The 27,124-nt window shown below is 36.7% G+C and overlaps 1 protein-coding gene across 1 annotated transcript in view; it reads left to right on the top strand.

Moving 5' to 3' along the window:
- kif5ab (kinesin family member 5A, b) overlaps positions 1 to 27,124 on the top strand; it is a 131,810-nt gene that overhangs the window by 54,366 nt on the left and 50,320 nt on the right. The window contains 7 exon segments of the mRNA XM_038295753.1: positions 535 to 590; positions 2,912 to 2,999; positions 3,211 to 3,335; positions 7,979 to 8,083; positions 10,542 to 10,690; positions 12,702 to 12,850; positions 18,273 to 18,493. Coding sequence (XP_038151681.1) covers positions 535 to 590; positions 2,912 to 2,999; positions 3,211 to 3,335; positions 7,979 to 8,083; positions 10,542 to 10,690; positions 12,702 to 12,850; positions 18,273 to 18,493 — 893 coding nt within the window.

Raw genomic sequence — 27,124 nt, 5'->3', positions numbered from 1 at the left:
AGTGGTCAAAAGCTCCATCTGTATGCATTAGGGTTTATTTAATCTGAGAGATATTCAAAATATGAGCAACCTGAGAGTCAACAACAAGCAAGATGAATTATACGAGTGCAGAAAAAAACCCTCAGTGGGAATTTGCTTGCAAAATTAGATACCAGAGGGTTATAAAAGCTCACATTTACACCCAGATATCTACAAGGAAAAATATCGCTGTTATTCTTTGAATTTTAATTATAATCAACATAATATGGCTCGAAATTACAAATGCAGAATAATGAGTAGGAGCCTTTGTATAAGTACTGTATTTTGTTCCCTCACTTCCACAAAGGCATCCATTTATCTTCTCACTGATTTTGACAGGAATAGATTGATGAAAATCTAAAAACAATTATAGACTGTCTTAATGTTTTTACAATGCATTCATAGATGTTGGGTCACAAATATGAAAAGAAAATCATCAGTTCACATTACATGTATATGCAAAAACACATAGAATTAGGCATCCTTTCTCCTCATTCTTCTCTTATGTCATTGCAGTAACAAAAACCAACCTGTCAGTTCATGAAGACAAATATAGGGTTCCCTATGTGAAGGTGAGTCAGCTTCGGATATTATTCAGTTTTGCAACATATTAGACTTTCTAACTTTGCTGATGTTGAGTTTTTATGCTGAAGTTTATTTTGACCTATGATTTGCCTTAAGATTCAAAGTTAATTTGTGAGATTATTGCATTTTGGGAAATGTGTGGGACTTGTAGTTCTGAGTGACCAGGCAGAGTTCTGTTTGCATTTTAAGTCCATAAGAACACATTTTACTCAGTTCACTCATAAAAAAAAAAAAACAAATATTAAGAAGAAAAAGAAAAAAATGTTTCAATCTGAGCTGATAAGTGAAAACATGTTCAGCTCAAATAACTAGCTGAATATTCGGTGCCTTTTTATAACATTTTAAAGAAATATGTTCACAGACATTGTACACTACTTGTTAGTACCACTAGTTTAATCTAAAAAAGTCAAAATAAATACTAACCAAAATCTTGCAACCACAACTGCAGTTGCTTTCGTATGTGAATCCTGTTAAAATTAGAGACATAAAAAATAGAGACATCAAAAACAAATACTATGATAATCCATTTACAGACTTTTTACCCTCTTCCATTCAGCTAAAAACAGACGGCAGCATAAAGTCATGCAAAGCAGAGGAACCAAGGAGCATGGTTTTATTTTACACCCCTGTTCCTCTTTTAGTTTAAGGTGAAGAGCTTTATAACCATGTTTAATTCATTATTATCTACTAAAAATTATGAGATAAAATACAACGTACTGTCTGGCTCAGAACAAGAGGACCTGGTTTTCGAGGTGGAGAGACAGTTAGGTTTCATAAAATGTTTATTTAAGAAGGAACTGTAGAGAACGGCGTCGGCGTCTAAGCCAGGAACCCCCTGCAGGGGAAGAACAGAGGTTAGATACCATGTCTATCTGATGGAGGATGATAATGAAAGTGTGAGACACTAACCTGGTCTTAAAGTTCAGTCTGTACCCAGGCGATGAGGTTGGTTCCAGCCAGTCCAACAAGGCGCAGCCAACAAGGCATGGCGGGCAAAGCCCACAGAGTCCCAGAGGCTGATGTCCCTGAGGTCGGAGGACAGACAGGAGAGCAGAACCGAGCAGACGAAGGAAGGCAAGATAATCCATAGGGTGAAGCCAAAGCCGGTGTCGAGGAGGTGTTCAAGAGTCAGGGCCAGGAGATCAGATATCCGAAGAGTTACCGAAAGGGATATTCAAGACGGTGTCAGGAATCAGTTCCAAGTTCAGTACACAGGCAGAAATCCAACAGGAATCTGAGGACAGGCTAGGCAAACAGATCAGAACAGGAACCGGCAGGCTCAGATATCCTGAGGCAGAACGGGTCAGGATCAGGCATTTAGAAACACTCAGATAGGCTAGACAACCCTCACCAAGGGCTCGAATAATCTGGTACTGATAACTGGTTGAATGCTGGTTAAATAGATGCTGGAGCAGGTGGATCAGATGAACTGTAATGAGAACTGAGCAGAGATAAGCAGGTAAAGGAAATGAGTAAGCAGACCAGTCATTAGCGCCCACATCATGACACATATAAAGAATACAACTATAATACATGTCCAAATTTCTTGTTTTATTTCACAAATTATGTTTTTTCATAGTTTGCCCCTGGAAAATGTATCACAATTTTATGAAGCCAGTTCATGTTTTGTTCAAATAGCTGCTTTTTAGCAGATGTTTTTCGGTACTTAATGATCTTTTGATACTCAGAAAATGAAGGATTTTATTCAGCATTAGCTTCAAGATGCATCTCATTTAGTTGATTTTCGGCAGGATGATACTTTTAGCACAAATTAGTTGAAAAGTGTATTTATTGTACCTCTAGACATGAGGAGAATGACTTACATATTTATCCTTGATGTTTGGGCTTTGCCTGATCGTCTGACAGAAGCAGAGGTAGCGTTTGCTTTATTTTCAATGACTCAGATAAGCATCATTTGGCTGCCTCATTACTGCATTGAAAAAGGATGAAGAGTGCCATCAATCTTCTAATGTAGCTCACTAACTTTTAGGTTGGCTGTCATTTATCTCTAAACAAATAAGCAATCAGCAAATCTCACACTCTTGCAACTGAGTTGTAGGATCTTTACTCAAAGCAGAGATAAAAGATAAAAGCTGTTAATTCTATTTTTGGGATCATGCGACTCTTTTTGCGTTCTCATGCGTTTTAGGGTATAACTTCAGAAAATTTTTGCAAATGGCAAGATCTTTTTGTTTCTAGATTGATTTAGGCTTATGCATTCTTTCAATAGTCATACATACACTCTTTGAACATTTCTTTGTTACAGCATAAACTGTATAATTGTGATCTACTAATTCAATACATTCAGGGCTGCACAGAGCGCTTTGTCACCAGTCCAGAGGAAGTGATGGATGTGATAGATGAAGGGAAGGCCAATCGTCACGTTGCAGTCACCAGTGAGTCAATCCGTTGATCTTCCTGATGGTTTGGTGCTCATGCTGTCACTTATTTCATGTCATTTTTTTTTTCAGTGGATGACTGATTTGTGAAGTGTAGTGTGGGGATTTATCAGCTTCATTCAGTCTGTGGAAAAGAAGTGAAATCAAAGTGATTTTTGACTAAAGGCTGCTCCGTTTGACCCTGTCTCTTCTTTATATTTACTCCTAGATATGAATGAGCATAGCTCTCGCAGTCACAGCATCTTCCTGATAAACATCAAACAAGAAAATGTAGAGACGGAGCAGAAACTCTGTGGGAAGCTTTACCTGGTTGACCTCGCTGGAAGTGAGAAGGTAGAAATTAAGTTGGTATTTTCTTTGAAAACTTTAAATGGATCATTCCAAATTTAAATCCTGCAGTGTTTTTTCCTAAGATGTTATAACTAGTAGATATCCTACCTGCTCTATTTGTATCTTCATTGTAAAGAAACAACAAGGAGTTTTAGAGCTAAAAAGTAGTCAGAGATGGGGCGAGATTTCTACTTCCTTAAACAACTCCAATCTTCAAAATGTCACAAAGGTTCAATTAAACGTTTAGATTATTATCAACTGTGTAAAACAAGGTTAAAGACATAAAAGTCATTCCTTTTTTTCATAAAGACAAAGCTTGTCTGCCATCCTGAACAGTGAACATTCCATCTGGCTGATGTGTCTGATAGAAAGATTAGGTAGAACAATAGGGTCTGCTTTTAAAATAGCTACTTAATGACTCTGTTAGCAGAAAAACTAAAAAGCTTTTTTAATCAAATGTATACCAAGAGCAGAGACAGTTCTAGACTTCTCTTGTGACCCTAAGACACTTACAGAAGCATCCACTTACACTCCCCCCTAATGCAATGTAAGTCAAGACCATTTAACTTGATTGTTCCGAAGAGAACTCATAGAGAACCCACGCCTGTCAGGGGAGAGCATGCTCCACGCATGAAGTTCCCTATGGTGTGGTTCAAACACAGGATTTTCTAGCATGTGTTAGTGCAGTATGAGCAGTATCAGTAGTAGTTGAAGAGGTTTATTGTGTTAGGCTCCTTCCCTCCAAGGTCAAGAGCAGCAGATTGAATGTCAATTATTTTAAAAGGGGTGGATACACTGTAGATAGATGCACTGGAGGTAAATGATGTAATAAATTACATGTAGTTCACATTGAGGATACGACATGCAGGATAATTAATCAAATCTGGGAAATCTGAACTCACAGCAACCATAATTTTGGAGTAGGTGCTGTTTTATATTTTGCTAAAAGTTATAGTGGTTCTTTTTATTATAATTGCATACCAACCGTGTCATTTAAAGGCTTTGTTTCAAAAATGTTTTTTTTTTCTTAATGCAATACCTTTAATCTTATAGGGTATATACATTTATTCTATTCAAGTTTTTGTGCTAAATCTTTTACTTTAATATTAACAATTACATTTTTATTATTTATTCAATGCAGAGTAAATTATTTAACATGATTAAAAAAATAATAAACTATGTAATGGAGCCTGTAGTATGACTCTACATGAATGCATTTGCAGCATAATACCCAACATGAATAAATAAGCAGTTTCCAGAACTATAAACCTTCGTGATACATGGCTATAGAAGACAACATACCATGCCTTGCATCCAATAACTTTCATCCATGCACATTTGTGGCACATTATCCAGAATTATTGCCTATAAATTATACATAAGCTAAAATTATGACTGGCTGGACATAGTTTTAATTGCTGTTTTTAGGGTTTTCCTGCTAGTTGGACAATCAGGACTAAAAGCTGTCCTGAGCTAAAGTCTCCATATTATGCTCATTCTCATTTTGAGCAAGAGTGGGAAACCCCTTCCGGAGATTCTTAAATGTGACGACTGACTTTGCAAACGTTTGTAGATCAGTGATTTAAAGTAATTAAAATTTGGTTGTCCATCATTGGCTACCTTCATAATACATGATGTTTACCAGCTTTAAATAAAATATGTTACTTTCAGTATCTGGTCAGAAAAGCCGACAATAAGTGGTTTTAGATTTTACAGCAGAGATGTTCAACCCTGGTCTTCTAGACCCACTGTTCTCCATATTTATTTGTATTTCTGCTCCCTAAATAAAAGACTCAGTTTATCTCCTTTCCAACCATCAAGGCAGCCAAAGCTTACTATATCACCTGTATTTTTAAATCAGGTGTGTATGCAGGAGAAAAAAAATCTAAAACATGGAGGACAATATGCCTATAGAAGCAGGGTTAAAAAAAACTGACTCACACTACAAGCAATTCATGTCTTCATTTGTTAATATATTTTTTGTGTGACAACAAATTGTCAGACAAATTGAGACTAAAGACTTAATTAAATAGCAGTATTTTTTTTTAGTGGTATATTTAGCTCAAAATAGGGCTTGCTCATTTTATTTATTGTGACATAATAATAAGATGCTGCTTCTGGATACACTCTTCAGTTTATAAGACTAGTTTAATACGTAGAGCAGCATGGAGTAGCGTCTACCAAGAGCAGCAAAGATCTGTTTGTTCCTGAAAGATCCTGACAGATGAGTTTTGTAGCCTTTTAGTGCTGATAGGTCATCTGTTTGTTGTCTTAGGGCACCTTTGGGGAAGATAAAGAAATGGTTCTGCTCTACCAATTTATTGAAGTTTACTATACTAAAATGGGATAGGATACTGTACACATGCTGCAGCTTTGTCCTGTTATTAAGCTCCCTTTTATCTAGCTCTAATTGGATCCCATGACAATTAGAACACTGTATGCCATGCTTTAAAACAGTTTTGAGAAATCTTCAGAAAACATTGCCGCATCTTCTATCTTTCTTTTCAACATTTTACACTATGCTAATGTATAAGTACAGATTTATTTAGTCTTTAAATTAATTGTTAATATTCAGAAACCAGTCCCAGAAACAAGGAATTAATGCTGCTAATGTTATTTTTGGTTGTTTTGAGTCCATAACAAAGCTGTGCTGAAGAGAGCGATTATTCTTTCACAAGGAAATCAATTTTTTTTTCTATTGATTGTGCCCTGTTAAATACCACTTTGGCTATTTCATAAATGTTGACCTATTTCTATTTGTAGATGCTCAATATGACATGCAAGAAATAAAAAATAGATATGCACCAACTTGAATGTCTTCTCAGTAAAACACCCCCTATTAAGTGACTGTTCATGTTGCTTTCCTTTAATCATTACACAATAGTTAAATCAAGACAATAAAGGTTTTAAAGTTCATCAAGTGATTTATCAATTATTCAAACTTTAATTAAAAGTAAAACTAACAAATTATGGTAGTTTGGAAAACAGACTGCACCTTGATTATTAAAAATGATTGATTAAATAAATCCAGTGAAGTGCTTTAATAATATGGTTTTGCAAATACAGTTGATAGAGCCCAAATATCGTTAGCATAAACCAAATGAACCAAATAAAGCATGTGATTGATTTTACAAGCACTGTCCAATATATAAAAGATAAAAGTATATGAGTAGGGGAAGAAATTACAACTATATTTATTAGCTTGTTATAGAATTACTGTGTTATTTATTCACACAGAGGATGCTGCATTAGTATTCATGTCATTTTGAACTTTTCTTGTCCCAGAATTGGAAATGTTACAACCCAAAAATAACACAAAAAAATTGTGTAGAAATATGAAATGGTAGAAATAGCATACTTGATTTATATTTTGTCTTGTTTCAAGCAAGTTGATTGCATTTGTATTGTGCGACCTTTGACCTTACAGTCTTAGGTAAAAACGTATCAACTGTCTTTACAGGTCATCTAACTGGTAAATAAAATCTGTGTGTATCTGTATGTAACTTCCTCATGGCAAAAAACGCAGCCTTTCTTTAAAGAGCTTTGTGATGATATAGTTAATAAAATCCCAATAAAATAAAGTTGTTAATAAAATGCTTATATAAAATAAATGTGAAAGATTTCCTTGCCAAGAGGTCTTTTAAATGCACTAAAAGTGTGACCATCCATTAAAAAAATAAAATGATTAAAAATACTACAATTGTAAGATAAAGCACTAATTAATAGCACAAAATATTTTTTTTTTATATTTTTGATACCTCTAAGATTCTCTACAAGTTTGCTTAATCTTTAATGCTATATAAAATCAGAAGAAGAGGATTTAAAAGACATAAAAATATTATTTTTTTCTCAGAGGCAACATACTTAAAGGTAGTGCATTATTAAATTAACTAAAAAAAAACAAAATACAACAGTTGGTTGTTGTCAGCGCCATCCTCTTTGCTGCTGTATGTCGGGGCAGCAGCATCAGAGCCAGAGACTCCAGCAGACTGGAATAGAACATGGAGAAGGCTGGATCTGTATTCAGCCTCAGGTTGGAGTCTTTGGGGACTGTTGTAGAGAGATGGGTGTTTAAAAAACTGTTATCCATCATAGACAATGAGGAGCGCCCTTTCCAACATACACTGGACAGAGAGCAGATCATCTTCTCTAACAGACTGTTTCAGCTCTGCTGTCGAAGGGACAGATAAAGAAAATCTTTACAATCTTCCACCATTACAGTGTTTAATAAGACCTGTCTGAGCTCTTAACTGTTTTTCATAGCATGCTGCACATCTTAAGCTTACTTTACCATATAGTTTTTGTACTACTGTTTATTTATTGCTGGTCCTAATTAGTGCTGTATTCATATTTCAATACTTCCTGTAAATAGGATTATTGTCTTGCTTTTATTTCTTTTTTTTTTTCTTCTTCATTTTCATTTTTTGTTCCTTGCCTTGTTGCTACACTGTAATTTCCTAGCTTGGGATCAAAAAAAAAAATCCAAGATCAAAATGTAGAGTTTAAAAAATGTTGACGTTGATTTGGTTTCCTGTCTTTTCCGTATGTATCAGAACATGCATAAGCTTTGCTATTAGAATTGGATTAAACGTTTTTATGAAGCTGTTCATGAACTCATTTCTGCCATGTTTGTGTATTTGTGTCAGGTCAGTAAGACAGGTGCAGAGGGAGCGGTGCTGGATGAGGCTAAGAACATCAACAAGTCTCTGTCAGCTCTAGGGAACGTCATTTCTGCTTTGGCTGAAGGAACGGTATGGTGAAAAATGAAATGCTCTGCAGTCCCTTTAATTCGTCAGTAGCTGCCTCAGGCTTGACTTCTTAATTATTCGTTTTAAAAAGATGACTAATGCTTGTCGGAGGAAAATATATCCTGGATGTAATGAAATACAGGTGTTGGAATGGGACTACATTAATGCCTTCAATATGAGAGTTAGTGGATTATCTATTTCCAAAAGACATAACAGTATAAATTTATGCATTGTCATATAACGATAGCCTGTTTGTTGCATAATAGGAGGAGTTAATTGACCCAATTACGGGGAAAAAAGTAAATTATTTTCAATGATAAGCTTTATTTTTGGCAAGAAAGAGCTGAAATTGATTGTCAACCTGTGTCCATAAATGTTGTGTTGCCTGTTGGTATGAAGTTCCAAATTAATTGATTAAAAGCATAAAAACTCAAGAAGCATCAAGAAAACAGAAAAGTAGACACAGTAGTCCTGAACAGCGATGACATGAAACTGGGAGTGTAAAGGGCAGTAAAACTGCGGGATCCAGCATAAAGCAATGGGAACTGGTGTATGTACTGAGGAACAAATGGCGCATGGCTTAATTATAACATGTTAAGTAGCCCAGAAGAAAAAATAAGAGTTATACAACAGAAGTTTGTAACATATCTAGTCTTTACAAACTGATTATTTATCACCTTTCTCCCTCAAGAACTGCTTATCACCAAGTCCCACAAAATATCTCCTTTTAGACCCTTTAACAGTTTGCCACAAGAAAATTTTAATCCATCTTTAGACTTTAAATATGGGTATTAATATCAAGGTAAAGTAAATGATAAAATATCATAAAACATGGGTAAGTTGTCTTATTTCTCTTGATTAACATCCCTCTGTGACAGAGAAGGAGCAGCAGTCAGATTAACAGCAGATTATGCTCAAAAAAGCAGGATTTACTTTCATAAGCAGGACCCCCATCCATTTACATTTTTAAGTAACCATTTCTGAATGCATGAAAAATATTAATTCAATAGTTAATTAAATAGATGCAAAACATAATTTTTATTTAGTATAAAAAGTATTTTTATTTAGTCTATTTAATGCATGCATCATAATTGTAATTGACATTTTTTAGCTTTACAAATATAATTCTTGCCACTTTTTAATTTACAAAATAATATAGTAATATTTGAGTTACAAAATATGTGGCTGTTTTGGCTTTCCATAGTGGCTCCAGTCGCATTTTATAGACTTCTGTTTGTGTGACATGTTTACATTTATGCTCTACAGCAGGACTGTCTATTTATTCACCTCCACTGCAGCATTGGGGCAGCCGTGCTCACATTGATCACATTCAAAAAAAATTGCAGCCCTTTTACCAATACCTGTTGGTCCAGGCTTAATTATTACTTCATCTAACAAAAAAAAAAAAAAAAAAAAAATACAATAAATCCTTAAAAAACACTGCTGAGTTTTTTTTGCCCATCAGAGTGCTTACAAGCTGTGAACGCCTGCACAGACTTTCTGCAGGTGAGAGCAATCCAAGATTAAACTGTTCATTTGGCTTGAGGCAGCTGTAACTATGCTATATTAAAAGTGATGGAGACACGACCTGACTCAGGATAGAAGGGAAAATTTAAGTTCATATATTTTCCTTACTGCCTGCAGCACAGCGAGCATTAGGTATTTTGGTTTGATAAAGTTGAAAGAAGCTGTGTCAGCGGCACAGGGTGAGTTGCGTCGTAGTGGTTTTGAGCAGAGAGTTTGGAATCCTGAGGTTCTGAGTTCGAGCCCCACTCCCACAGACTGCCAACGGGAAAAAAATAAAAAATAATAACTGAAAGGTATGGTAGGTGGGGTAACTTCCCAAGTACTACAGTGGTTAATCTGAAGAAAGTAATTATAGAAGTTCTTATGTAACTTAAATATAAACATGTATTTCTTTGCAAACATAAAAAATTATGATATTTTGAGGGAAGGAATATTGATGAAGAAATACACGCAAGTCATTCAGCGGTTTTCATGCACTTTCTGATTTATTTTCTGCACAAATCACTTTGCATCTTCTTTGAAGATCAGCTCTGTGAGTGCCAACAAGTTTGCAATGTTGTTACGATGTGCAGAGCTTTAGAAGATCAGGCCTGAAGTGTCTTTTACTGTAAGACTGAAGAGTCAGGGAACTCCTCGGAAAGCAAATGGAAAAAAGGCTGACAGACTGTCAATGTTGCACTCATCCTTTAGAACTATGCAAGCATTCATTTCCTATTCACTGTACAAGGATTCTGCCTTTTAGAGTGCATTCAGGAGGTTAAACTGGTACAACTCTGAATAATGCAGCTGTTAGAGAGAATTTTTTTCTGTCTTTCTTCTATTCCAATGTGAACAACCGTTATTTCAAAGAAGACCTTTTTTCATTCTTCTGTTTTTTTAATGCATTCATTGAGATCTAAAATTCCTTTTCTTCTCTCCTCCTTTTGTCTTGCAGAAATCTCATGTGCCATATCGTGACAGCAAAATGACTCGTATTCTACAGGACTCGCTGGGTGGGAACTGCCGCACCACCATGTTTATCTGTTGCTCCCCTTCCAGCTACAACGATGCAGAGACTAAATCTACGCTGATGTTTGGCCAACGGTAAGATGCATGTCTGTGCTCAGTAGCCCTAAGCTGGCATCATCCTGTCAGCTTGTGATGCTTCACAAATCGCTGAACTGGGCCATCCCAACTTTTTTGTTGGCCCACACAAGACTCTTTACTTCTTTCTCTTTCCTAAGTTTTGTCACACATTCTTAACTTTTCTACTCCATAATATTGAGTTTGTTAAAAAAAAAAAAAAACTCTCTCTGCCAAATCTACCAAGGAGAGTAATCAAGTATTTGCACAAGATTACGCAAACCCTCGCTTAAATTATTTAAATGATACATTGCTTAAGTTAGACCATTACTTTTTTTTATAGGAATTGAGGCAAGTATCTCTCACAGTACAAAAGCGAAAAAACCAAAAGAGAGTCAGTTAAAAAATGTATTTGTGTGTCATCTAAAAAAAGACATATTGAATATAAAGTCCTAATAATCAGCGAAAAATCTGTGTTTGCATTACAGCAATCAAACCCTTTCGAAAAATGTTCAGCAGTTCTTTTTTCCGGTTTCCATTGGTTTTTTTATGGCTTACTTTTTTTTTTTTTTTGACTATCCAACTTTTGCATCAAGTCTTAACCCTTTATAGGGCACTCAGTGAAATAAAATGAAAATCCAATTTAATAGCCAATAGTGTTATTGGAATCCAGGACAAGACCTTATCACCTTTGTAAAATTCCAAAAATATGGATATTTTGATGGTAAAAAAAATAATAATAATATCAATGTAATAACAAGAAACACCAACTTGCCTGAATATATTAAGAAAAATAACAATAGTGCTTCTATTAGAAATTGATGAAAAACATTCTGAGAGTGAAATAAACAGTTTTTCTTTGATCCAACATAACCTTAGAGGCATTAATCCTGAAACCTAAATATAATTGTTAATTAGGCTTATAAACTTTAACTTAACTTTTTAAGTTTTCATGTAGATATTTTCAATTTTTAGCTTTTGTTTCATGACTTGTTAACTTTTTTTTCCCAACTTAATTTATAGTAGGTAATATATCATTCAAAAGCTCATCTAATCGGTAAAATGCCAAAATAAGATGTACAGCAATGTAGCAGGATCTTTTCTGAATGGCTGGATCTTGTGCTTGTAGATGTTACTGAGGGACAGGGGTGGGAGGTTACTCCATTTGTAAAGGGTATGCAGGTGATCAAAAATGGTAACTTGTCCTATAAAGGCTTAAATTAGAAGACCTGTTGCCTTCAGCCTAATCCACTTGGATTGTTTAGATAAGATTTGGGTGACTTCAAGCTTTTAATTTATCTTCATGAAGAAGGATGCAAAAAAGGAACACAATTCTATATATATTGGCTTTTCCCTTTTTTTTTTCCCTAATAAAGTTTCTAAGTTCTAAGTTCAATGAACATTTTAATTAAATTGTGATTAGCTTTCTGATTTATTCCTATATTTACTTAGATATTTACTTAATTTTTGGACCTTGACCCACAGTATGACTTAATATGATAATTTTCCTTTGCACGTATCTTTTTATCTAAAGTCTAATTGGAAAATATATCAGCATAAACGGTTGTTTGCCCTACAGACAGTAGAAATTACTCATAAACGTAGTAATAGAAATGAAATGAACACCATGTTCACTTGCTAGAGTGTGAAATTAAGTAATAGCACATCCTTCTATCCAGTGATGCCTTTTATTGGTGCCAAAAACAGAATAACATTCTCCATCTTCTTAAGATTTTTATAATAGCATAATTTCACTGTAAATGTTTCTTTCAGGGTAAAGCATCAGGCCTCTATAGCTCTGTCGCCCTATTCACACTAAACACTGTTTCCACATACCCAGTTTGCATACCAATTAATGAGATGGAAGCCAATTTTCACTCTGCAGCCAGACCTTTTCTGTGTTGCCTCACATTTTCTTTTCCCTCTCTTCATACCGTTTTTCTATTCTTTCAACTTCTTTCCTCCACAATTTTTCTTTTCCTGTCGTTCATTGCAATCCCTTCCTTCTCTGTGCTGCATCCCCTCTAATTAGAGCCAAGACCATTAGAAATACGGTCACAGTGAATCTGGAGCTCACTGCAGAGCAGTGGAAGAAGAAGTACGAGAAGGAAAAGGAGAAGAACAGGTCGATGAAGGAGACTATACAAAGACTTGAAGCTGAGCTGAACCGCTGGAAGAACGGTAATGCTTGCACTGATTACTTTGGCTCAGATATACTTCAACAAGAAAACAGTGAAAACGGCTGTTTGTGTTTGAAAGAATAGGAAAATGTTGACATTTTCAACAAAACAAGTGGCAGTAGCTTCATTAAATAGTTGTGGGCTGCCAGTTCAAGTGTAATGAAATCTAATATAAGCATACTGTATATCCGAGAATAAGGCTTTATAGTATTAGCACCCTCCTGTTGACAGACCACTAATTTAAACCCATTTTCATACAGAAGAAAATACAAAGATAATTTAATAATGTTCTGAATAATTTCTTGTAGAAGTAAGTTACCTATATCTCTGTGAATCAACACAAAGCAGACACAAAACATCCTGTGTTACAGTTCTCATGATTTTTGATAGCATGTGTCAAAGCATCAACCTTCCACTGATAAGAGGCTTTGGGCACATCAGTGTTTTGCCAATTTGTACGCCAACAACCTCCTGGTTGTTAACATTTTTCCAGAACTACTCCCTTTTCAAACCATTTCATGCAGCTACACTGAACAATCACGTGTCATTATAGGTCTCTTGATTGTTAAGTGTTATAATTTATAGAGGCCAGTAGGGTTGTCACGATACTAAACTTTTCAACTCAATACCGATACTAAGGAAAATATTCGATACTCGATACCATTTTTGATACCACAAGGATAAAATTTCAACTGAAATATTTTGATTATTAATTAAAATACAATAAATAAATGAATACAATAAACAATAAGAACAACATTTTGAGGTTGTTTTCTGTGCACAGTATTAAACTTACAAAATTAAAATGAAGTTTTCCTTACTTGGCTATGCTTTGCACACATAACAATGACACTAGCCAAACCGGTTAAGAAACAAAAATAATTCTCAGAAGCTGCAACTGTTACAAAAAAAGTCTGAAACTGAAAAGTGCACAGAATTATTCAATCACAGTGTTCAGAAAGTGCATTTTCCTCTATTCTGCACTTTAGATGAATGACTGTTTAGGTGCGACTGGTACTCGATACTTTTGAAAATGAGTATTGTATCCGGATACAACGTTTCAGTATCGATACTTTTTTGAGTATCGATACTTTTGACAACCCTAGAGGCCAGTCAAATTATTGGTTTGACTGTGGCTCAGGAGGGACTTGCAGTTGCCGGTCTGTGTCGGTGGTTGTGACCTCGTGCAAAATACTTCATTCACCTTGCCTGTTGTTGGTGGTCATAGGACCCAGTGGTGCCAATAGTATGGTAGCCTTGTTTCTGTCAGTCTGCCCCAGGGCACCTGTGGATACAATGTAGCATATCACAGTCAGTGGTATGCTACATTAAATTCACCATTAAACATTGAATAGTTCAGAATGATCAAAAGTCTGTCTGTTTACTGAATGGCAGAATAATGTTAGAGAATAGTATTTTTTATGTAGTTATTTTTTTTAGGTTCTCCTTACGCTCTTTTCTTTTACCTTATTTTTACTCTTGCTTGGCTTTTAAACAGTTTGAGTGTGGTCAAACATTTAGAGTATCCTTCTAGTACCCTAAATTCCTCTAACAATAGCTGGCTAAAATCTAGACCCAGTATTTTAAACAGAAATGATGCAACTAACTATGTCAAGTTTGTAGGCCACCTAGCATACACAAACCCAATTTTTTTGTGACTGAAATAAGAGCTCTTTGATGGACATTCCAAAACATTCACTTTGCTGTCATTAAGCAATTCTGTAAAAATGATTAAATATAAATTTTTAGTGTTCTACTTAAATGTTGAAGTCTAGCGATGTCGCTTCAAGGCACTAAACAGAGTATCAAAAGTTCATTAGATAAGAGTGGACACAGGGGGCACATTACACCTTTAGCACTTCATTTCAAGTGGAATAATTAAACTATTCTTTTTCCCATATATACTTTTATTATCTATTATTTAATTTTTTTCTAAATTCCCCCATATTTGTATCATATATCATATTCAAGGCATTGATATCCTGCTCAATTTTATGATAGAACCTTAAATCCATTTTCTATTTAAAAGTTATGACTTGAATAAAAAAATGCAATACTTGAAGCTGAAAAGATGGTGGCGGTGCTGGAGAAGACCTGCAGATAGAAATCACTACAAAACATCTCCCTGTTCCGGTCCCTTTTTATGCATGGATGACTTTTCACTTACAAGAATACATTTTTTAACAGCCCAAAGGCATTGCTTTTCCTTCCACATTTGGGCAGATTTAACCTTATTTGATCTAATCTGAATACCTGTCTCTGGAAATATAGGAAAAGGGTAGTCGAACAGATTTGTTGGACTTGTGCCAAGAACACATAAACACTCCGTTTTGTCTATCTCTGTTAGCATTTTCCTCAAACTCCTATACTTTGTCCAATTGTATTTCCCATTACAATGTACTGGGATAAGTCACTGCACCCAAATTCCTGTTTTATGGATCCCTGTGTTTTAATGATAACCTGGCCATTTTACAATTGGAAAACTCATAACTTAGAGTGGTTTTCTCACATATAATCACACCCAAACATCAGCATTTCTTTTCACACACCAACTTACAATGATGTCCATCCACTCTCATCTGTTAGACATTTAAATGTCAGTGGGCTCAGTGGTGATGATTGGTTGAAGTTCAGGCTATGAATCAAATTTCTGCCCTTTGTTTACTGTGAAGAAATTTCCCCCAGCACTTGACCTGCATTTTAATGAACTGTAATACATCTTTATTGAACACTGATGAGCAGAAATTATTTCTTTTATAGTTTCATACCGTTGAACTTACATTTTATAGCATTTTGTAGATCATTTTGACAGATTCTTTGCCCCAATTTTCTTTCAACAGTTCCTTTCACTGTTGTCTTTTTCTGGTTTTGGCCTCTCTGAGGTGACTGCTGTTCTCCTCCCTCCAGCACTACATTACTGGGCTCTTTAATAAAGATTTGCCCAACAGGTGAAGTTATTACTGTCTTAAACAGGAACATTTGCTTTGATTGCAGTTGTTGCATTTCTGAAAGCAGATGGTTTACCAGGATAGAGATCCAAGTCCAAGTCAGTTCAATTTTAATTTTACAATCCAGGAAAGAAAACAATGCTAGCTTTTAAAAAGTTAATTTAGCACAAAAAAACACAATACTGGACCAAGATGTGGTTTTTCTTCTGCTCAGAATATACTTCACTTTAAGCAACCTGCAATAGAGGAAACTGCGAGGAGATGGCCACAAGACACAGAGGAGACCCTGCAAGTTCATTTTTTTTTTAAGGCTACAAATAAGTGCAATGTCTGATTCTGTGTGACTGACTTTATAAGCTTCTATATGATATCTTTGTGTTTAATCAGTGAGATGCTTCCCAAATAATAAACCCTGCCCTTCTACATTTGCTAAGGTAGAAGGGCAAAATACAACAAAAACAAACAAATTAAAACTTGGCCAGGGATTTCTGCAATCACAACAAAATAAAAAAAAAAGTTAATCGTATTGACTACAATAACATTTCACACAGAGATTAAAGAATATTGAGTCAATGATGATGCGTATGATATTGGAAACTTCAGTAATGAAGGTGCAAGAAGGATTCTTTTTCTTTCCTCCAGGTCTGACGCTCTGTAATTGCTTGCAGATTTTTAAAGTGCAATCTGGCACCAGCTTCTAGTAGATTGGTTTTCTGTCGTAGATAGGCAGAAGGGCAAGTAGAAGTTATATGCATAGGAAAAAGAGCAAACAATGTTTTGCTCACACCCTTCACCCACTTGATTTGACAGACATGATCTATAAAGAGTTCCTTATACATATGTTGAACAATTACGTGTTAAAACCAGAAGGGATTGTTGAACTATTGGCAAAGGAATGTGACAATGAAATGTCTTCTAAAAGATCTTTACTTCAAGCATTGTGACTACTCATAGACAGCAGATTTAAAGTGTGAGTCACTCAAAGCTGCTCTAGCGTAGAGATGTGGATAAAAAAACAGCAGAAAACTGACTCAGTTGTTTTCCTTTTCATCATATAAATGACTAAAAGCCTTATATTGATAGAAAATATAATAAAAAAAATCATCAAGTCATAATTAAGTAAAGAATCTTTAATATAACAAATCATTATTTGTTTATCAGATTGCTTTTTGATATTAGACTCAACTAATATGTTTAGAAAATATACTTCCAATTTAAAGGGGAACACGGCAATTATAGGTCTATGGAAAAAAAAAAGACAAAAAACTATTTGATCATATGATAAAATAAGGTTATATACACCAAACATCCATCCTTATTGTGTTTTGATAGTCCTTTTCGAGCCTAAATAGAATTCGAGCACCAGGCAATCAGAAAGCCAGTAGGTGACGATTGAAGAAGCTAATTAAAAGAGCCTGACTGTCCTGCGATGGCTGATAAAGCGACAGCTTGGTCTCATCTGCCCCATTTTAAATTCTAGTGAATCCTTCTCAGAGCCTCTTATCGGTACATATGCACTGTTGACGAGCGCTGAATTTAATCTGTTAAGTCTTCTTTTTTCAGTAGTTGAAGTAAAACTTCATCACCAACTCCCCAGCAACAAATAAATGCCTCTACAGCTTTAGTTAGCGCCTCAGTGAGTACCAACATTCATACTGTTTTCTGAGCATATGAATTTTATAACTCTTGAGATCAGACACTTTTTTTGCGTTTTTTTAACACTGGATCTTGGACCTTCATTATTTTCACACCTCCACCGGGAAGTGCTAACTCCCATTACTTAGTTTTTACCCTGTGTACATTTGCAATATTGCACCTCTTTTGTTTTATGTCATGAATATACATGAGGGCTTCATATACTAACAAACTGAGCAAAACAAGCTCAAACCAAGGAGTCATCTTTTAGATAACTGTCTGCAACTGGAGTGAGCTAGTGATATGTAAAATGTCATGACTATGAACCCCTAAATCTTTAAGTTGGGATTAAATTTACTGTGTTAAAAAATTGCATTGAAAATGTTAAAATAATTTTTGCCATTGATGCATTTAGCATTTTTACCTTTTATGTAAAAGGTAATTTTAAGTACAATAAAAAAGCTTGAATACAAGTAAACCTATAATTACCATCAGTTCCTCATTTTCCTTTGTGTTTTGTGTCATAGTTTAGCTTTTACACCTTTCAGAAGCACATCTTGTAAATTCTGACGGTTAATGTTTTTTGGGCAAAAACAGCATGTTTTTTTTTTCTTATTAATATCACTGCTAAGTCATTTAAGCTAATGCTAGGTGGCAGTATTAGAAAAGATGTCTCCCCTGCCGAACCATTTTGAATCCATTATTCAAGTTTATTTTATTAGGTGGAAGCATGGAGAAGATAAACCTCATTATCTTTCTTCATGTTTTCATCCTTAGAGGTTTGTTTGGTTAAGCAAAGGGCAACACATTGAAAAAAATATTTACCTTCTGCCTTTATAGGTGATGTTATTCTAGAGCGGCTGGGTGAAGGATCTGAGGACGCCCCCTTTGTGCCTCTGGCTTTTGAAGAGCCAACTCTTGAATTATGCAGCCCGTGCACCCCCTGCACCCCTTGCAGCCCCTGCTCCATAGCCTCATCTATTGTGGTTCATATCTCTGAAGAAGAACGACACATGTATGAGGAAGAGATCTGCAAACTGTACAAGCAGCTGGATGATAAGGTGATGAATGCAGCAAGGGGAATTCCTGGGAATAAATGTAGAGCTGATTAGAAACCTTTCGTGAGATTCAGTAGGAGTCTGCAGCTAAACAGAGCATGACCCATTAATGCATTATTTATGTGAACATGTAGGGAATTATTTATTAAGAGGAGCAGCTATTAGGAAATCATATCATTATCGTGAAATTCTTAATTCTTTTTGAAAGTGGACTTTTGATTTTAAATATTTAGAATAATGAGTATAGTTTAGTTTTAAATTGCACATATATAGATTTGGCTGATATTTTGTTAATTTGCATGCATTTGCCACTTTTCTACACCATATACAGTATATACATTGAAAAAGTCTTGAAAAGTCAGGCTTATAAAGTGGTCTTGATTGAAACTTTGATGTTCTTTTAAAGCTACTTTGGCTGAACATTTGTAGCTTTTGTAGCCTGATCTAAAAAAAAAAATCTATTTCAGACTACTAGGTTAAATATATTAAAAATCAAGTTAAAATGTGTTTAAAATCTGTTTAAAATAACAATAAATAAAAGTTCATCAATTATTAAAAAGTGTTCATAAATAGTTTAAATCCAAACAACAGGTTTTTTGTTTTTTTGTCAATTTAATTGTTGAATACTAATGTTAATGTTGCCTTAAGTTTGTTTGCCTTGAATCTTGTTTACAACCTGACTTGTTAAGTTGTCAATCTTGTAATTTCTCTGATCACATTGGATGATGTAAACTGAATATCCAATCAGATGTGTTAGAGGGCGGGATCTAGGTTATAGCACTCGGTTACTGGGTTTGCCTGAGGAGGCTGTTCATCAGAGCTAAGGGGAGAATCATAAAAAAATAGCCGTGGATGCAGAGTCTACGTTCCTGTTTTTGGACTGTTTTACCCTTTGATGATGGACCGGGAGGAATTCTCTGGACTCTTCTGCTGTGGATAGACCTGTCGCAGTTTCTTCAAGGTGTACTTCCAACTCTCGAGTGTGAAGCTAACTCCAACCAAGTTGAAGAGTTTCAGTTTGGCATGGACATGGCTTGACCTCCATCAGATCTCGTACCTATTCCAAAAGGATTTTGTGAGTAAGCACGTGCATTTTATTTTCTGCTTGTTCAACAAGTGAAGCGGCCTTTTTCTGTTTTCTGGTCCCAACGAACCCAAGCAACAACCAGGCCTGCAACGGTTTATTAAATCTGAGCACAGATAAATTACATATCTGGACTGGTTAAGGGAAGAAATTTATAGAATATCATTTTCTAAATTGTTATTTTGAGTCTGTGAAGACATTTGAAGTATTGTAAGTGTACTGAGACACTTAAAAAAAAAAACTTGGACACTTTCTTTTCAACATTTTCTCTTTTATTTTATTTTTTCCCGAATTATAATTTAAGTTTTTACTAAAATTTATCCATATATTTAAATTTATTTGTGTTGTGTCATAATTATTTACCAAGGTTTAAAAGTAATGGTTGCATTCAAGGATAAAAAAGGAAAGATTAAAGGGGTTAAAAGATAAATTCATTATTCTTAGTGGGTTTAAATACAGAGTTGCATATATAAATCCTGCTAAGTGGAGGCACCGTCAATATCAAAAACTCTAAATTACTACATACAGTTAAAAGACTATTTACTATTATTTCTCCTGTTTAACAATATTAGTTGTAAGTAGCGTACCCAGGGCCCCACCTATAGTAGTACCATAACATTAATACAGAGTTAATGCCTAACTACTTGGGTTGGGTGCTACACAAATTGGAGGCACCGCTGGGATTATAAAATTTTGTTGTTTCATTCCAGTTTTCGTCAGTCTTAACCTTAATCTATGGTATGCTTATAAGTTAGTAAACTTAATCTTAGTTTTAAAAAAGCCACCTTTACTGTAATCCCTTGAAAAAAAAAAATTAAGATAAAATAATTAAGAAAGAAAGAAACTGATTAAACTATGGCCACTAAAAAACAGAGCGCACAACCCGATCTTGCTAACTGGTGCAGGGGTGAAGGGCTGGATCCGTCACATGCCATTCTAGTGCTTGGAGTACCTGAAGATGAGGAGATATCCACAGTCGAAGCAACACTTGAGCAAATAAAAGCCTTGGGCAAGGTAAGAGTGAGGGGCAAGATGTTTGATGCCAATAACCAAACCCTAACCATGTTATGTGAATGCCGTGAAGAGGTAGACTCCACTAAAGTTCCACTAGAAGTGATCTCACCTATAGAAGGAAGAAAATGGGCAATAGTGATTGCAGAAGAAGAAACAAACTCAGACCCATTCACAGAGAAATTAAACAAATTTCTACGGGATGAAGGGAAAACGATGGATGACATTGAAAGACTATGTTCTCCTACAACTTCATGGAACAGCAATCCAGAGTCAATCATTCGTGCAGTAGGTGATGTTTTGCAGCCAAAGCCAAATGAAAGTAGTTCTTACAGGCGTCTAAGAACCTTCTCTGGAGTCCATCCTACTCCGCCTGGAGAAGACAATTTAGACAGTTGGCTAGAACAAGCAAAATTCATGAGTGAAGAATATGAATGGTCAGACAAAGAAAAGCGCCGGAGGATTATTGAGAGTCTCAAAGGACCAGCTTTGGAGATAATACAAGAAGTACGATTGTCCAATCCCAATGCCAGCCATATAGATTATATACAGGCATTAGAAAGTACATTTGGAACCTCAGAATCTGGAGAAGAACTGTACTTCACATTCAGATCCATGCACCAAAGACAACATGAGTGCTTGTCGGATTTTTTGCTGAGATTGGAAAGAACGCTAAATAAAGTGCTTCAAAAAGGAGGCTTAACAGTAAGTGAAGCCAATAAAGCAAGGTTAGAGCAACTCATTAAAGGTGCAACTGAATCTGATCTCATGATTCTTCAGCTAAATCTAAGAGATAGGCGAAGTGACCCACCATCATTTCTAAACCTACTGAAAGAGATTCGCGAAGAAGAGGAGCGTGAAGCAGCCAGACAAAAATTTAAAAAACCAGCACAAAGACAGTATGTGCATTCAGTGCAGACCATAAGTGAGACAGAATCGAAAGGGTGTCAGCAAGTTGATCTTCAGTCTGAAGTTCAAGAGCTAAAAGCAAAGCTTAAAGAGCTTAACAAGCAGTCTAAGCCCACAGAGTCAAGTCAAAAGAAAGAGTTCAGAGAACAGAAAAAAGACAAATCAGACGCAAGCAAAGAAGTGCAACAGTTAAGGAAAGAAGTTTCAGAGTTAAAAACACAGTTAAGTGTAATGTCAGTAAAGCCAAAGCAATATGCAAAAGACCAAGGCCCCTACCGCAAGTTCAAAGCAGACTTCAGTCCAAAGTCACCTTCCTATAATTCAAAGAGTAGCAAAGGCGGAGATTATTTTTGCTACAGGTGTGGAGAAAACGGGCATTTTGCAAATAAATGCACAGCTCCGGAAAATGCTCAAAAGGTGATCAAAAAGCTAATTCATCAGGTACATGGAAGTAAAGATGGACAAAATAAAAGTACAGAGGATCAAGATCAGTGTGTCGCTCATGTCAATACTGCCAGTGTCCCGACTCAAAATGCAGACATACCTGAAGGTCTAATTGGTCCCTCATCGATCGCACCTATTAAAGTTAATAACATCTCCTGCAACGGACTTATGGATTCTGGGTCAACAGTGACAATCATCTTTGAGGACTGGTATAACGCCAACATACCAACAGTTCCAATACATCCTATTTCCAGTCTAGCTATCTGGGGTCTATCAGCTGAGTCTTTTCCATACTGTGGGTATGTAATAGTAGACATGGAATTCCCTGAGGATGTAGTAGGTGTTAAAGGGCCACTTAACACCCTTGCTCTCATCTGTCCTGAGCCCCCACAAGGTCATGAAACCCCTGTAGTGGTGGGTACAAATGCTTTCCTGTTCCGCCGTCTATTCCAGTTGTGTAAAGAAAGCGGTAGTGATTGTAAAGTCAGCTCCATGAAAATACAAGCAGTTTATGACAAAATCCAAACTCAGTCTTTGAAGTCCCATGCAGCAGACAATCCCATAGGACAAGTGAAATGGCAAGGTCCAGGGCCACTTACCATTGCTGCTAATGAAAAGTTCTATGCCACTTGCAAAGTAGAGCAGAAAGCTACCAAGTCTCACAATTTCATCGTTGTTGAGGCACCAGCTATGTCGCAATTACCATCTGGCGTGCTAGTGCAGCCAAGTGTTCTCCCAGAGAGTGACATAGATGAGAACAGTTTCACAGTCCTATTGCATAATGAGTCACATAAACCTACCTCTATCCAAGTTGGCACAGTTCTCGCTGAGATGCATGAAGTAGACATAGTCACTGACCCTAAAGCTCTAGAGCCTGAGACTAGTACTTTAGATCCCAAACTCTTTGATTTTGGTGATTCACCGGTCCCCAAAGAGTGGAAGGAAAGGTTACAGCAAAAGCTAGCTCAGAGGCGAAATGTTTTCTCTCTAGGTGAATGGGATGTGGGTTTAGCTAAGAATGTAGAACACCACATCCGCCTTAGTGACTTTACTCCCTTTAGAGAACGATCACGTCGGTTAGCTCCAGCAGACATTGAAGATGTGCGACAACACTTACAACAGTTGTTAGCTGCGGGTATCATTAAAGAGTCGCGTAGCCCATTTGCTTCACCTATTGTAGTAGTACGAAAAAAGAATGGTTCAGTTAGAATCTGCATTGACTACAGGACTTTGAACAGTCGTACCATCCCAGACCAGTACACCATCCCTCGTATTGACGATGCCTTGGATTGTCTCACAGGCAGCAAATGGTTTTCAGTCCTTGATCTTAGGAGTGGATATTATCAAATTTCCATGTCCGAGCAAGATAAGGAGAAGACTGCATTTGTCTGCCCTCTTGGGTTCTACCAATTTGAAAGAATGCCGCAAGGTATCACTGGAGCACCTGCCACTTTTCAGCGGCTTATGGAGAAAGCTGTGGGGGATATGCACCTTCTCCAAGTGATAGTGTACCTTGACGACATAATTGTTTTTGGCAGAACACTTGAAGAACATGAGCAACGTCTCCTTAAAGTTTTAGATCGCCTTGAGGAATTTGGTCTGAAAGTGTCGATAGACAAATGTAAGTTCTGTCAGTCCCAAGTAAAATATGTCGGCCATATTGTTTCAGAAGCCGGCATAGCCACAGATCCAGAAAAGGTCGCTGTTGTTAGAAACTGGCCAGAGCCAACAGATCTTAAGTCCCTTCGCTCATTCCTTGGTTTCTGTGGGTACTATCGCAGATTTATTGCAAACTACTCTAGCATAGTCCGTCCATTAACAGAACTTACTAAAGGTTACCCACCTACTCAGAAAAGCAAGAAAATTCGAGCCAAAGACCCAACCAAAACTTACCTCAAACCTTCTGAACCTTTTAAAGACAGATGGGACAATTCCTGTCAACAAGCATTCAAAAAGATCATTGACTGTTTGACTAATGCTCCTGTACTAGCATTCGCAGATCCCACCAAACCGTATGTCCTGCACGTGGACGCGAGCATGAATGGTTTAGGTGCCGTACTCAACCAAGAGTACCCTGAGGGCCTTAAGCCTGTTGCCTTCGCTAGTCGAAAACTCAGTGACTCAGAACGAAACTATCCTGTTCATCAACTTGAGTTCCTAGCGCTGAAGTGGGCTGTCGTTGATAAATTTCACGACTACCTCTATGGAGTTAAGTTCACAGTTAGAACGGACAACAATCCTTTAACATACGTGTTGACAACAGCAAAACTAAATGCTGTTGGACATCGTTGGCTTGCAGCTTTAGCTACATATGACTTCAACATCCAGTATCGTCCTGGTCGTCACAACGTAGACGCAGATCTATTATCTCGGCAGTACACAAATGAAACTGAACAATGGTTAGATGTGCCGCAATCTGCCATAAAAGCCATCTGTAAAAAGGAATCCATTAATGGAACTAATAAGCTAGTAGACCAACTTGGTGTCCCTCCATCAGTGATTCCGGAAGCTTACGTTTTTCCAGTGAGTCTGAGAGCAACTTTGTATGAGCAGTTTACTTCTAAAGACTTGCAAGTTGCTCAAGATCTTGACCCAATTATTGGTCCAGTTAAACAAACCATCCAAACTGGAGAGCAGCTTATTTCATCCAAAAATTATCCACCTGATGTGACATTGTTAAGTCGAGAGAGCTCAAAACTTGAGTTGGACAACCAAATACTTTACAGACAAAGAAAAATGCCCAATGGCACAGTGAATAAACAACTGGTTCTACCAGAAAGATACAGAACAAGTGTAATGAGATCGTTACATGATGACTGTGGACATTTAGGCATTGAGAAAATGACAGAATTGCTCAAAGATCGTTTCTACTGGCCTAGAATGAACACCGATGTGGAACAGTATATAAAAACTTGTGGACGTTGTATCGCCCGAAAAACACTACCACAACGTTCGTCTCCACTCAATCAAATCACTAGTAATGGCCCCTTAGATCTAGTTTGTATTGATTTCCTACAAATAGAGCCAGACAGCAAAGGAGTTGCCAATGTACTAGTAGTAACTGATCATTACACAAGGTACGCTCAAGCGTTCCCTACAAAGGATCAAAAGTCAGTCACAGTTGCAAAAGTATTGTGGGAGAAATACTTTGTTCACTACGGACTGCCCGCCAGAATACATTCAGATCAAGGCAGAGACTTTGAAAGCCGCCTTATCAAAGAGCTTCTGTTGATGCTTGGTATCCGAAAATCACGCACCTCACCTTACCATCCACAAGGGGATGCCCAACCGGAACGTTTCAACAGAACGCTTCTTTCGATGCTTGGAACTCTTGAGGATGTTAAAAAACAAAATTGGAGTCAACATATTAGTCAGTTAGTACATGCGTATAACTGCACGAAAAATGAATCTACCGGATATTCTCCCTACTATTTAATGTTTGGACGCAATGCTAGGTTGCCGATTGACCTTTGTTTCAATGCGGTTCTTGAAAGTGATTCAGAGAAAACTCACTTGCAGTACGTTGACAAAATGAGAAAAGAACTAAAACAAGCTTACCATCTAGCTACCGAGAGTGCAACAAAGAACCACCGGAGAAACAAGTCCCGTTATGACCAAAGAGTACGAGACCAACCCTTGCAAGAAGGAGACAGGGTACTGATAAGAAACGTTGGTTTAACTGGTAAACACAAACTACAAGACAGATGGAGATCAACCCCATACATTGTAATTCAAAAGTTACCGAACTTACCGGTATACAAAGTCAAATCAGAACAAGGAACTGGAAATGTTAAAACTCTACACAGAGATTATCTACTACCTATCGGTTATCTCGTCCGAATCTCAGAGACCTTAGAAATACCTGAAAGAGTCAGATTACCGGTTACTAGACGACAACATGCTCTACAAAGTCAAACACGTGACCGAAATGCTCAAAAATCGAATGCTTCTTCAGTCTCAGAATCTGAGTATGAATATGCGTATGAGTATCAAACCAAAAACACTGACCATGTCAGGAGACATGTACCTATACTAGGCAGACCTGATGTCCAACCTGCTTCTTCTGAAGAGTCTTCCTCACCTGAGAGTGAACCTGAGTTTAAGGAAGGACCATCTGAAAGTTCACGAGAGGAATGTCAACCTTCAATTTTAGAACCAGAAGCCAGTGATACATCTGAAGATGCCGAAGTGGAGTTGAGAACTCGCACAAGTCCCAAAACCAGAAAGTCAGCGCGAGAAGTGAAACCAGTCATCCGTTTGACTTATGACAAACCTGGAACACAAACTGAGGAACCTGTGACAATTGTGCACCAAGGAATGGTAATACAAGTCAACCTCAGTAACACTAGAGATGAAACAAATCCTTTAAAATGTTCTAAACATTATAAGACTCATCCCTCTGGATCTAAGTTTAAACTTGGAGTTAGATGAGGACATCTAAACCTTTTAGAAGGGGGAGGATGTAGCCTGGTCTAAAAAAAAAAAATCTATTTCAGACTACTAGGTTAAATATATTAAAAATCAAGTTAAAATGTGTTTAAAATCTGTTTAAAATAACAATAAATAAAAGTTCATCAATTATTAAAAAGTGTTCATAAATAGTTTAAATCCAAACAACAGGTTTTTTGTTTTTTTGTCAATTTAATTGTTGAATACTAATGTTAATGTTGCCTTAAGTTTGTTTGCCTTGAATCTTGTTTACAACCTGACTTGTTAAGTTGTCAATCTTGTAATTTCTCTGATCACATTGGATGATGTAAACTGAATATCCAATCAGATGTGTTAGAGGGCGGGATCTAGGTTATAGCACTCGGTTACTGGGTTTGCCTGAGGAGGCTGTTCATCAGAGCTAAGGGGAGAATCATAAAAAAATAGCCGTGGATGCAGAGTCTACGTTCCTGTTTTTGGACTGTTTTACCCTTTGATGATGGACCGGGAGGAATTCTCTGGACTCTTCTGCTGTGGATAGACCTGTCGCAGTTTCTTCAAGGTGTACTTCCAACTCTCGAGTGTGAAGCTAACTCCAACCAAGTTGAAGAGTTTCAGTTTGGCATGGACATGGCTTGACCTCCATCAGATCTCGTACCTATTCCAAAAGGATTTTGTGAGTAAGCACGTGCATTTTATTTTCTGCTTGTTCAACAAGTGAAGCGGCCTTTTTCTGTTTTCTGGTCCCAACGAACCCA

This window comes from Cyprinodon tularosa, unplaced genomic scaffold (genome assembly GCF_016077235.1).
Source record: "Cyprinodon tularosa strain WSP-4 unplaced genomic scaffold, ASM1607723v1 ctg10, whole genome shotgun sequence".
Taxonomy (NCBI): domain Eukaryota; kingdom Metazoa; phylum Chordata; class Actinopteri; order Cyprinodontiformes; family Cyprinodontidae; genus Cyprinodon; species Cyprinodon tularosa.
Note: the sequence above shows the minus strand (reverse complement) of the source record. Positions and strands in the feature narration are given on the sequence as shown.